The sequence below is a fragment of the Vicugna pacos genome, chromosome 21 (genome assembly GCF_048564905.1).
Source record: "Vicugna pacos chromosome 21, VicPac4, whole genome shotgun sequence".
Classification (NCBI taxonomy): Eukaryota; Metazoa; Chordata; class Mammalia; order Artiodactyla; family Camelidae; genus Vicugna; species Vicugna pacos.
Window position 1 is genome coordinate 21,959,962 of NC_133007.1, and position 13,859 is coordinate 21,973,820.

The window sequence follows — 13,859 nt, forward strand, 5'->3', positions numbered from 1 at the left end:
ACTGCTTGTTTCCAATAGTCAAAAAAAAGGGCAAAAACGGAAGCCGCCCAGGTGACCGGGCAGCTCGTTAAAAATGAAGCTGATTTCCACCACGATTCCAGGAGGCCTCTAACTCTTGTTTCTTCTGAATATCACAAGCACCACAAGCCCCTTGAAACACTACAAAAACAACTTTGCCTCCGCAGTAATGCGCACGCGCCCCTCGCTCCGTTTTCCGTTGGCCTTAAGCCCCGCCCCTTACGCGTCCTTCGAGGAGGGTTGGGAGCGGAGAGCTCGCGCGACCACTCGTCCGTCAGTCTTCTCCAGCACATCGTCGCAAACGGGCCGGAAAGCGTGGCAGCGCAGGCGCAATCGCAGAGAGCGGAGGCGGTGGTGGTGGCGGCCGCTGGCCAGTGTAAGATGGCGGCGGCGTTGGTGGCGGCAGTGGACGGGGCGGCTGGGCCTGGAACAGAAGGAGCAGCCGCTGGCAGAAGGATGACTCAACACGGGAAGCGGGCTCCTGAGTCTCGCCGGTTCCCGTGCTTGTAACTGCCCCAGCCGGACACCCCCTCCCCCCTTGACCTACCGGGTCCGTGTCTCGTTCCGGCTTGGCCTGCCCCCCTCTTCCCTAGCCTGCCCTCCTCCAGGACAGATTTGACTCCTTTCCCAAGCTCCCAGGGCTCAGGTCTTCTCATTCCCCTGACCCGGGCCACCGCCGGGCGCACTGGCTGCCCTTTCCTCAGGTCAGCCCCGGGGTCGCCCCCAGGAGCCTGCCCTGCAATCTACAGGGACGTCTTGCCTCGTCAGGTGACCCATTTGTGTGCGCTTTTCCCCCTCTTAGACTGGGGGATACGGCTTGCCCCTCGTTTCCCCGGCGCCTTAGGGCCAACGCGCAGTGTGCCCCCTCCCCCATTCCGAGTTTGGGGCCCAGAACCTTGTACGGAAGGCCGAGGTCCAAGAACCCCAGAATCAGTTGTTGCCGTCTGTTCCTGTACGCTTTGTAATGTAATTCTCTTAGTCTACCTCCCCTCACCCCTGAATCTTTCAGGACACTGGAACGGTCCCGTTTGGTCCCTGTTAGTTGGAAAGCATCTGGTGGCTTGAATTTCTGACTCATATGATTGTTGCTGGAGTCTCTGTAAACAAACCGGCACCAGCGCTATCACGTTCTCTCCGGGATTTCCCCCTGCTCTGTGGCTTCTTTTTCAAAGGTTTTATGGGTTAGCGTTGAAAAGATTCAGGTTTTCCTTTTAAATGACTTACGTTTTAGTGGAGCTGGGAGATGACTTGCCTGGTTTATTTAATTTATGTAACTAAGTTTTTTGTTCAGTAGTCAGAATTAGATAAATGACTGTTTTTTGAAATAGTTCTGAGGAGATCTAAAAGTACTAAAATGTATTCATAAATATTTTTTATTATGTTTAATAGAATAGACACCTTTGCCACTTAAACTTTAACTTTTCTCAGTCCTTCAGTGAATCTACAGACCTATTTTCTCAGGAGCTCAGCCTGGCCCTACTTCAGTGATAAAGGAGGAAAGGTGAGTAGGAGTTGAAGGCATTTAAATTCCTGAGTCCAAGACAGACCCTACCCTGATGCTTAAGTGCTGACCACTAAAGTCATAAAATTCCTACCACAGTTTCCCAAAGAGCTGGGGTATTGTTCTTGGCTTTGTTCCAGGTCTGGTTAAATTACTTTTTCAAGTTTAATTGGCTCTGGGCCTCTTGACTTTCTGTCCTAAACTATTGCTGTATATCTTCAAATGACTCCAGTTAAGCCTAGAAGTGAATGTGTCTTCCCCTTTCTTTATTCATTTGCCTTGTGTCTTGCTTTGTGCGGATCATGTTTCCTACACTGTTAAAAGCTGGGAATTAGTTTGCCAGAGCTCTGTTTAGCGTTTTATCAAATCAAGTCTCTTTCCCTCTCAGGGCTTTGTGTTGTCATTTTTTGCTATTTAGAGAATTTTTAGGTCTTTGTCATTGAAAGCTAGGGAGTGATGAGTGATGCTGCCTTTAGTTGGTGTCTAAGTTCAATCTACCTCAGAATTCCAACGTTTCAGAACATAGTGATAAATTGGGGGTGAAAAAAAAATAGTGGTGCTCTTTTATAGCTGGTCTGGAGAATTCCTGGTGGGCAGAGCACATCATTGTGTGCATTCAGCAGCATGAGCCAGTGCCACAAAGGGAGTCAGGACATACTGGTAAATGTAATTTTTGTAAGGGTCTTGGATTTCAGGTAACAGAGAATAGAGCTATGATTGAGGTTCATGAGATGTAACAGAAGAGCTGAGTGGTTCTGGAAAGTAGTCCTGGCTGATTCTTAATACCTTTAGGATTTGTAGTAGGAAGAGGTTGAGTGTAACACTGTTGAGTTTTATTTTACATGGTGTCCAGGTTAGAAATTGCTCATTGTGAACAGGATTATTGGCAATATGTATATGTATCAGATAAAAAAGGAAAAATACAGTCTTTAGAGCTGGACAGATCTATATTTAAATACTGTACTATGACTTATTAGCCATATGACCTTGGGCAAGTTAGTTAAACTTTTCTGAGCCTTAATTTCTACATCTCTAAAAGTGGGGTAATACCACGTACCTCCTAGGGTCATTGTCAGTATTGTATGAGGCCACTTACATAAAGGTCTTCAATTATGTCTAGCACAAGATAGAGAATAAAAAAAATTCTCTGTTTTCTTTGTACATCATTGATATAGCTTTGAATAAGTTTTACATTAGTTTACAGTTCTTTGCATTTTGCTTTTGAATGTTTTCCTAGTTATTTTTTCAGATTCAGATTTTTAATTGGTCCGCTTAGATGTGTTTTTTGTAGGTGTCCACCAAGAGTTGTCTTCTGAACATGATTCAGGTCAGTCTGGTGGGAGTTCAAGACCAGCGGACAGGAGGAATATTAGATGCTGATGTATGTTTATTTCTAAATGCATTCTGAAACGAAACATCACATTTCCTTTGTTCTTTGCTCCTGGCTCTTGGTCTCTCTTTTATCACACCTAATCAGAGTTGACATAAGTATTGTAATTCCTTCCCTTCCTGCTTCAGTGTTGTTCACCACCTCAGCTCCAGCTACCTCTTATGCCTTTTCCTTTTTGCCACGGAGGGAATACATTTTTTCCAAGCTGTTGGGCTCTGCAGTGAACCTCACCAATGGCTTATCAAAGAACTAGACCATGAAAAGTTCTTTCTTTCTACAGTGAATCTGGGCTAAGGCGTTAGGAATGCAGAGTTTTTTTATTTCATCTCCCCAGCTGGACCGTCTTAATATGACAGCACAGATGAAAAGTTTTTAACCTTCTCTTGTTAGCTTTTCTTTCGCATCTTTTTGGAGTAGGTAAGGGCACCTGAAAACTAAGAAGGTGTTGATAACATTGCGACATAAAGCAGCTGTATTTGTTCAGGCCAGTGATCGACTTAGAGTTGACCTACTTTCATGACCACCATCTAGTGTCTAAATTCTCTATTGAAAGTAAAGACTCTTGGGGTGGAGGGTAGCAAGGTGCATTTTTATTATTTTTGTTTTTTTAATGAGATCTAGAGTTCTGTGTTGAGCAGGAGGGATGGGGTGGAGGTGGGGAAAGGATGGGAGGAGAAAAGGAAATATGTTGAAAGAAGCCTAACTTTGACTGTTCCTCATTACTGTATGTGCTAGGTAAAAAAACCCCTCCCACCACCACGAACACCAGGAAGGGTTTCACATTTTATGCTCCAGCTGACATCTGTGTATACAGTGAATCAGTATTTTTAGCCTGTGTATCACAACTATAAAATCCTTATATTCCTGAAGATATTTTATATTTCAGGATGTTACATAAGAATTGTTTCATCTTACTAGGAAGTATTTCCAACTGTGGCTGCAGTGGGAGGTGAGGTATGCTTGTGACTTAGGTCCCAACCAAACTAACATGGCATTTTATTCAGCAGTCTATTCAATGTGTAAGAATCAGTTTCGGTGCTTTGATCCTTAGTGTTGACTAGGATCAAGCTAAGACAGAAGCTTGTCTGCAGAGAGAGCTAAAAGAAACTTTCTTTTTGTTGCCAGTTTAAAACAATACTGGCATTGCAAAAGCAAACAAACCTACTAGAAGACATTCTATAGAAGTGTGCCCTGTTGTGGGAGACTGAGATCTTCAGAGTTTTGTGCTCTAGGTCCTGTATTCTGTCAGGTGAGTTACAGGCTTTTAAAGTCATGAAGTGACAGGTTGAACTCTGTTTTCAGTAGATAGGTTTATTTCTGGATTATTTCTACTGTAGAAAAGTTATTCTAAACATGTCTAGGAAATGTCCAGGTTATAAAAGACAGAGTTATCCAAATAGCTTTTTATTGCATAACACTCTTGTAAGAGTTAGTTTTTAAGATTGAATTAGCTTTTTTTTTTTTTTTTAAAGCAGATTATCAGTGAGCCAATATAGTCTGTTACTTACCCTCACCCATTTGGAATCCAAGCAACTGAAAGTATTGAATCAGCAACAGTCATAGAAGTATTACTATGTATATCTTAGTTTCAGAGCCAAATGCCAGTTACTTTAAATTAGTTTTACAGTATTATTGAAAACTTTTCACCTTTCATTTTTGTGAATTTACCCAAGAAACTTCATCACTTAAAATTGGACAAAAAAGGTGCTACCTGTTCTTGTTTACTGATTCAGTTATTCTTGGAGTGAGAAGAAAGTCCTTGAAAGGTCTCTAAAAAATTAAAGTGTGATTAATTTTATGAATTGGTTACTTCTTTGTAGCAGTCTTTTATCTCTGCCTCTACAGGACATAGTTTCTGGGCCAGAAGCCCAATTTGTCAAGTACTGCCTTAACCCCAGGAATGTATATGCCAAAGATAAACTGATGAACTAAGGCTGCCCTGAGTTTGAGAATAGGGCATGGTGAGTGATTAATTTGACAAAGATGGCATCTTATTAATAAAATACAGTGTGTCTAATGGATTGGGTTATTGCAGAAATTTTCATCATTGTATCTGAGAAGTTAGATACTTGCTTTTATCCAAGGATACTATTTAAGAAGGTCTGGCCAAGTTCTAATGTGAAGCATCCATGCTTGCCTCACATGGCATTTTTTTGTTTTTGGTTTTTCTTAGCCATCCGGAAAGCTACCACAGGATTTACCTTAGTGGTAGCCAAGAGACCATATTCCTGCGGTGTACTTTGAGCATTGTCACATTATCAAGTATGTTTTTAACCTTACTTAGGACCCATATTAGACTCTGTCCTCTAATCTAGTGTAGATAAGAAGGTCCTTCTTGATGTTTCTAGCCTCTTTTTTTATTGTTTTATTGTAAGTTGTACCTTTGGAGCATCACTCTTTCATCCCTAGTGTCCTTACCAATGATTTCAGGAAAAAAATTTGAAATTTAAGTGGCAAAACTGGTAATGACTGGATTCTGATGTAAAAATAAATTATTTCACAGTGGAAAAACAGTGGAATTTTCTTAGAAATGGGTTTTCCTTAAAATCGTTTAAATTGAGTTGAGTAGGCTTAAATGTTATTATAAAAAGTTCCTTAGCTCTGCTTCTGGAGACAGCACTTAAGGGTTAGAGTGCATTCCTAACATACTCTGAAATACTGTTAGTAGAATTAAAGCCAATAAATTATAAACACAGGGCATTTGGTATTACCAAGTAGAGAAGGCATTCATCCAAAGGAAGAATAAAGTTCCTTATTCCTAGTATAGTTGATGCAGGAGTTCTTACCGTCCTCGTCATCATCTATGGTAATTGCTTTGAAATTCTCATCTTGGCTATCTCTGAACCTTTAAGAGGGAGAAGAACTTAGGGAGGGAGGCTTATGTTGTGGTCTCTGGGGTATATTGCTTTACCCCAGTTCATAGAACACAAATGTGCTCAATAGAAGATATAACAGAGCTCTCTGAATTCTTTAAAAGACCAGTGAGAGCAGGTAAGCAGATTTCATAGCCATGGAACTGTGTCCTAATTTGTGTACAGTGTTTGGAGGATCATTATTGAGTAGCCTAGAAGCCCAGGCTTCTCTAGCATGTGCAGTCTGGAACCAGAGATGAGAAGCTAGAAAAATATAAATGCCTACCACGTACAAGACAGCTTCTTTGCAAACATTGTGTTTAATCCTTTAAACCAACTCCTGTAGGGTAATGGTATTATCCCATCTTACAAAAGAAGAAACAAACTCAAAAGGAGGTAGTAGAAATAGAATTCAGACCCAGGTATGACTGACACTACAGCCATTTTCTTTCGGTTATAGCATATGCTGGCTTTAAAAAACAGCGCTCTTCTATGCCAAGTGATGAAGCAAATTGAGCTGAAGGTTAAAATTCAGTACTTCTTATAAAAGTATATTTAAAGTGTGAAAGATCTATCCAAATGACAGTGTAAATGAAAACATTTTTTGTTTTAACTTGGGTCTCAGGTTATGAGTAATTGATAGACTAATAAGAGTTTTAAGGAAATAATTTTGATGGACTTAAGAGATAGCTGAATCCTTTTACTTTATGATCCTTTTTTAAAAATGTTTCTTTTTTAATTTCATGGGGGGAGCTGTAATTAGGTCTGTTTGTTTGTTTGTTTATTTATTTTTAGAGGAGGTACTGGGGTTTGAACCCAGGACCTCTTGCATGCTAAGCATTCACTCTACCACTTGAGCTATACTGTTTTGATCCTTGAATAAGGAGAAAACCAGCATTTCCTCACTCAGTTCCTGAGATAATTCCATGGAAAAGCCATTCTGACTCTTACAGCCTTTTCTCTGTATACATCTATGTACTTCTCTGTAGCATTTGAAATATGAACCATCCCACTTTCTTGAAACCTTTTCGTCTGTTGACTTCCAGGACATTAAAAACTTTATTACTCCTTATACTTCCTTGAGCATTTCTCTGTTTCCCTCTTCTTTCTTTTTCCAAAGGGTAAGTATTCCCTAAGAGTTTTTTCCCTTGGACTCTCAGAACTTTCGTCAGTCCTTTGTTTTTTTAGGTGTAATTTACAAGGTATTTGATTTTAAAGCTTCTCTATCCAAATAATTCTCAAGCCTGTATCTCTGACTCTAATTTATTTCTCAAGTTTCAAACCTACATTGATTTTCCACTACTTTCATAACATGTCAACTTGGATTTTAAACATAATCAAAATAAAATTCCTCTCTTCCCCAGTGTGCCAGCCTCTCATATATGGCACTTGTTTTCCTCTGGGCGCCCAGACTTAAACTTGTTTTTTTAATTTTTTGGGCCTTGTTACTGTTCATTGAGCCAGATACTATTAATTCTACTTCCACAGTGTTTCTCACGTTGATCCCCTTTTAATTTCCTCTGCTAGATCAGCCTTTGATAGGGTCTCACTGCTTCTTATTTCAGCAATTGTGATGGCTTTTAAACTTCTTTCTCCTTTCATTTCTGTCCATTTCAGTCCATCTTACTATCCTTGACAAAATCTTCATGATGCCTGACACACACACCCCTTCTACTGTATTTCTTAGGTAATGAACTATACCCTAGTATCTAGCCTAGTCAAGCCAGAATACCCATTTATTTTCTTGAACATATCAGGTTTTTCATCTTCCATGTCTTCTCATTCTGGTCCTGATGGAGTATCTTTCTCTATACTACCCATCCTATCCTTCAGAGTCTAGTTTGAGAGCTAAGTTCTCCATGGAAGCTTTCCCTTTCTCCTTGAAACTAAGTATAATCCTTTTCTCTGTTGAACTGCAACAACATTCTGTCTTTTTTTCTTTTTAAATAATACTGGTAGTTATATCTCTTGTATCATACTTAGTTATATACTTATTTTTCCTAATTGGTTATTAGCTGCAAAAGGGATTGTAACTGTCTTATTTATATTAGTAGCTCCTGTATCGCCTTGTATATCATTGCATTACTAGCATGTCTCTGTACAGAGGGGCCACTGGGTGGTGCCAGAGGACTGTAATTTGGATAAAGGGAAGCTAGAGCTGTTGTACAGTTGGGTTGCCCAGTGCTGTCAAATCATCTGCACAATAGAAATAGAGATTAATTTTACTGATCCAAAAACATTCATAGTTTCTGCTCATTTGTCCAGTTTACCAGAGGAGAGAGTGTGGTATACTTAACTCCTCCAAGTACTTAATAGAGAGTAGCCCAGAAGTAAAGCCCTGACTCCTATAAACATGTTTTATATGGTATGATTTTCAGCTTCCTCGGGGTCATCCTTTGAATTTCAGTGCCTGAGGTTCTCTGATTAGTAAACAGTATACTGTTAGAGTGGAGTTCACAGCAGGAATTGGGAAAGTTGGCTTGGAGAAGGGCTTATTACAAAGTAGAAAAATAGGTAGGGAGAAGGAATTTAAAATGAGCCATTTTAGCTTAAAAACGAAAATTGGGAATGGATAAAGTAGGACTGGTTGATTCCAGATGGACTGTGGGACCAAAGACTGAAAAGCAAATTTGTACTTTGGATGGAAATCAGCCCTGAACAGCTGTTCAGTCATGAGTGGTATGGGACATCTGTCCTCACGAGAGGAACCAGGGACTGTGTGGCTCTCAGATATGTCTTAGTAATAATTAAAGTAGTTTCAACCATAACCTTTCAGTTTCAGAGGAAATTCTGAGACTTTGTCTCATTTAAACATGAGTGTCTATGTAGGAAAATGTGGGCACTTGAGTTGCACAGTGAGAGATGCCAAACAAGACTGCTGGACTGACCTGAGAGAATACTGGGATTATGTAACTCATGGGAACTCACTGAGTGTGAGTTCAGGTCTTAGTAAAGGGATCAAGGACAGTAATATTATTTAGAAATTGATGTTTCCATTAAACCTGAGGAGGTAAGGTAGAGTTTATCAGACCAGTTTCCATAGACCCTAGACTTCAAAGGAGTTAAAGTAAACTTGGGAGATACTTTAAAAATAAAAAGCATATGTATAAAAACTAATAGTGCAACCACCGGAACTACTTTGAATGACATAAGCTTCTGATAGTCCTAGTTGTCACTTAGACAGTAGGTTTGGAGACTTTATGGTTCAGGATTCATCTTTTGATGTGGTTGCAGCAAAATTCTTCCACATTTTAATTTTCAAGAAGATCTGACATTTTGCGCTCATTTATTACGGCTTATTGATCACTGTTAACTAACTTATATTAATAACCACAGCCTTGAGAGCTAACTTCTATTAATACTCACAGCTTTGAACATTTAGTATATTTAATTGTTGGGCTTTATCTGTCTATGAACACTGCATGATTACTCCCCCCTACTCCCACCCTCCTCATTCTCTTTCCTGGCTGCTTTTATTTATTGCCTGATTGATTGATGGATAATTTACATACAGTAAAATGTACCCGTTATTTCTGTGGCCCATTCTGTGGAATTTGACAAATGTGTAGTCATGTAACACCACCATAGTGGAGGCATGGAACATTTTCATTATTCCAAAAAGTTTTCTTATGCCTGTTTATAGTTAGTTCCCTTTCCCAAATCCCAGTAACAACTGATCTGCTCTCTGTCTCTCTAGTTTATCTTTTCCAGAATGTCCTATAAATGGAATCAAGTTATGTAGCTGTTTGAGTCTTGCTTCTTTCGTCTAGCTGTAACACATTTGAGATCCATTTGTTGCTATGTGTATCAGTAGTTCATTCCTTTTATTGCTCAGTAGTATTCCATTGTGTGATGGACCACAATTTGTTTATCTATGACCCAGTTGAAAAACATTTGATTGTTTCTAGTTTTTGATGAATCTGAGTAAAGCCACTAAAACATTCACGCTTAGGTTTTTAGGAGGGTATTGTTTTATTTTTCTTGAGTACGTACCTGGGTAGGATTCCTGGGTTGTATGGTAAGTGTATCTTTAACTTTATTTTTAAAAACTGCCAAATTATTTCCCAGAGTGACTTCCATTTTACATTTCTGTGGGCGGTGTCTGAGAGTTTAGTTGCCTTACTCCTTGTTAGCACTTGACAAAGTAACTTTCATTATTATTATTTAAAAATTTTTAATTTTTAACTCCTAGTAGGTGTGTAGAGGGTTCTCATTGTGGTTTTATTTGTATTTTCCTAATGACTAATAATGTTGATCATCTTTTCAAGTGATTGTTATTTAGTTGTGAGAGATTTTGAATATATTCCAATTGCTATCCTTAAATATGTCTTTTCACTTTCTTAACAGTGTCTCTTGAAGAGTTGATTTTTAATTTTGATATATCTGGTTAATTTTTTCTTTTATGGTTTTTGCTTTTTGCATTCTCTCAAGACATATTTGCTTAACCCAATGTCAGAAAGATTATCTCATTTTTATTGTTTTAGCTTTTACATTTAGGTCTATGATCCATTTTGAGTTAGTTTGTGTATATTGTACAATGTACAAGTCAAGTTTAAAAAAATTTTTTTTTACATTTGGATGTCCTGTTTTTCTACTGTACATGGTCTCTTGTATAAATCTTTCATCAATACTAGGAAAAGAAAGCAGCCTCAGTGGTTTTAAACAAGAGACATTTGGTACCTCTTCCACAAAGTATTTTTATACCCCATGTTAATTCCCCCCTGCTTGGTTTTTAGTTAATATTTTGTCATGTATTTGGTTAAAAATTTAAGGCCCTTCTTTTATTAAGACAGGAAAAATCTAGGTCACTGAAATTTCTTAGATGGAAATTAAAATGACACCTGCATCTTTTTTCCCCATCCCCCAGTAGTTTACTCTTTAACCTTCAGTTTGGCAGGGGTTATGGTTATTTTTAGAATGCAGGCAGTGGAGCTAATCTAATTAAACTCCTCCAGCTACCTGGGGCAGTGAGCTCATCATCTCTTCCAAGCTCAGATTGGTTTGCTCTGGAGTGGATTTTACATGGAAATTGATCAAGGTGAAAACAGTGGATTTGTTGGGAATGGAGTGCATTAAAGAATGAAGAAGGTAATTTAAGTTTGGGTCAGGTGTGATCCCCATCCTCAGATTATAAAATAAGGTTGTGTTCTTTGATGATGGAAGAGATTTAGAACGACTCCTATACTTAAGACCTAGGGCTCAGTCATAACACCTTAGCCTGCTTTAATTTGGGCACTTACTCTAATTTCTGCCCTAGGGTTGAGATGGTTTTAAGTTTCTTCACTTTGACAGAAATTATTACAGTAAGAATAACAACTAATCCCTGAAGTATAATTTTATTGTCATTATTTCTTAGCTTCCTAGGGAAATGGTCCCCCCAAATGGAATGTATGTACCCTAAGGGGTATGGAAGATGATCCAATGGTATGTAGGAAAAGAATGTTGAAATTTCTTATTTTTTTCTAGAAAAACTAAGCTTAATATTTAATGTGAATTGATTAAATATGTGTGTACATACACACATAATGAGGGTTCATGCTCAAAGTTTTCACTGATAGAGGTTCATAATCAGTTTTGAGATCACTGCCCTAACAGCATCCTTCTTCAGACGTTTTAACATATAATTCTACTTACCTATACCATCTCTAGGATTACTAATACTATTTTACAAAAGAAGAAAATGAAGTTCAGAGAAGATTAAGCAGTACATCCAAGGTCACATCACAAAGTATGCTCATAACTTAGCTGGTAATAGAAACCTGGACTTCTAATTTTCAGCCTCGGACTACTTTTGCTAAACTCTGTGTTTCCTAAAACCTGACCTTTAGAAGCTATCTGTCTATCCACTCAGTGATTAAACAGTTGACATAAGCATTCATAGGTTTTGCTCTGTTTCTGAATTCAGCAATAAATTCTGTCAACTTTTTTCCTCAAAAGATCCCTCCTTACAGGAACCTTAAACCAATTTCCCCAAGAGATGAGTTCTGCAACCTCTAGGATGGGTTGAACTTTGTGGCTCTCCTTTTCTCACTTCTCAGAGCTCGGTAGGCCTTAGGCATTGGCTCCTCCTGATCATGGAGGCTGGGAGAATAAGTGTGTTTTCTAGAGTTACTGTGAGTCTAATGTTCAGGCAGTCTGAGCTTCTGTAGAAGTCAATGAGATTCATTTTTGAGAAAGGATCTCAGGCTGCTTAATACTACTTCTCTAGGAGTGGTTAATAGTGGATGGGAAGTATGGTAGGGTTGACAGTTTTGATTCTGGAGATGAGAAAACATAAGCTCTGTTCTCAAGTGACCATAAGGTATGTCTGTTGCCTTAGTTTTTAATCTTAACCAAGTAGTGCAACTATTTTCATAGAACTTTTGCAATTAGTATAATTAATTTAAACCCTAGATGTGGAAGAAGATATTGCTGAGTTGCTAAAAGAATATAAACAGGGACTGCTGAGAGGAAAAAACAAGTGTGTGAGGAATGCTGTACAAAAATACATCATTGAAGTAGGAGGAGGAAAACAGCTTGCTCTGCAAACAGCTGTTTTTCTTTATGTGGCTTCACAAATCTGGTTTTTTTGTTGGCATTGTCTTTCATCATCACCCTTCCAGGTGTCCCTCCCTCACATTCAGCCTCGTCCTGCTCTTGATTATTTCTGCTCCCCTGCCCTGGCCTACTATTAGCAAGCTTTGGGCAGCTGTGTCTTGGCAGAGGAGACACCTTTTTTTTTTGAAGCAACTTGGATTTCTGTAGAGGAGAGTAGTGGGTAAGGATAAGGATGGGGCTGCTTCTGGGATGATTGTTATGGGAATGAAAGAGCTGTTGAAAGATTAGAGGCCAGTGTGCCTGGGTACAAGGACTGGAGTCATAATCATACTTTGTCTTTTACCAGTGTCTTTTGTCCAAGGCAGTGAAAGGGCTTAACAAAATTCTGGTCTGAATAATATTATTCTTTGCTCTTTGGAATTTGCTCGAGGTGGGACTGAGGCCCTGAAAAAATAATGAGTGTATTATAGTGGTATGAAAGTAATAAAGCTAATAAAGCTAGGTACCCTAATTCCTAGTTAGAGCTTTGCCAAAAAGACAGACCTGGCGAAAGTTGGTGGAACTAGGTGAAGTAATGTTGCCATTTTATGAAATGGACTGAGATAATTTAATGGAAATTTTGCCCTTTTCTTCTCCAACTTTGCACTTGGTGACTGACTTAACTAGTCGTAAAAGGGAAGAAAAAAACCTTTTAGGGTCTCTCTTAGGGGTAGGGGGCTCCTGAGTTCTAATTCGACTCTGCTTCTTGTAATCCTTAGTTAACATCTGTGCTTGTAAGTTTGAAACTAGGCATCTCAGTGAATATAAAGCTCAAGCTTTTACCCCAAGAGCTCAGTTTCTTCTGTCTCTGTTGTTTTGTGTGTACAGTGATAGTCAGACCCTCTTCTTCATATTGCAAAGACAAGTGTTTCATAGTTTATGGATACATATGACTGATACAACAGAAGATTTTTGTCTAGAGGGCAGTGCTGAAGCTAGCTTTCTGTATTGAATTAAGGTTCTCTGCTTGCTTGCAGTACCTGTCACTTGATACATGCCTCGTGTTCCGGGATTTATTTCAGTTCCCCCTTCCCATCTGAAAAATCACTGCCGGTTACTCAGTGAATAAGGTAAAGAGATGGCAGCTGGCCTCCCAAAGATATGTCCCTTTATGGAATTTAGACATGGAGGTAAAATATCTGGTGTAATTTTCAGCAACTGAGAAGCCCTGTTGAGCACAGGCATAAATAATAAAATGACAAAGGCTGTATGTACATTGTTAAATCTCCTTGTGCCCTTTATCATCTTTCCCAGATTGTTTCTTAATTGTTTCATTTTCTTCCTCTCTTAAATCCAGGCTGGCTTCAGTAAACATCATTCAAGATGTCCAGCAAAGGGAGCAGCACAGATGGCAAAACAGACTTAGCTAATGGTAAGGGGCCAAAATGAAGATGAAGTTATTTTTGCTATTGGCTGAGGTTCTCCTCCTCCTTCCCGAGAGAGAGTGGAGACCTGTATTTTAGTGGAGTGAAGGAAATCTTTCCTAAGAGTGAACCCTTCCTGTGTTGTTTTGAGTATAGGA

General features: G+C 39.1%; 1 protein-coding gene across 10 annotated transcripts in view; it reads left to right on the forward strand.

The window, feature by feature from the left end:
- Positions 1-241: 241 nt before the first annotated feature.
- DCAF8 (DDB1 and CUL4 associated factor 8) overlaps positions 242-13,859 on the forward strand; it is a 40,569-nt gene continuing 26,951 nt past the window's right edge. Inside the window, exons 1-5 of one of the 10 annotated variants that reach the window (XM_072946279.1) lie at positions 258-394; positions 1,447-1,519; positions 11,118-11,185; positions 13,315-13,407; positions 13,635-13,709. In XM_072946279.1, the coding sequence (XP_072802380.1) occupies positions 13,661-13,709 (49 nt within the window). In that variant the 5' untranslated portion in view covers positions 258-394; positions 1,447-1,519; positions 11,118-11,185; positions 13,315-13,407; positions 13,635-13,660. Of the gene's footprint in view, positions 787-1,446; positions 1,520-11,117; positions 11,186-13,314; positions 13,408-13,634; positions 13,710-13,859 lie in introns of all 10 variants that reach the window. The other 9 variants (XM_072946274.1, XM_072946276.1, XM_072946277.1 and 6 more) reach the window with 9 other exon arrangements.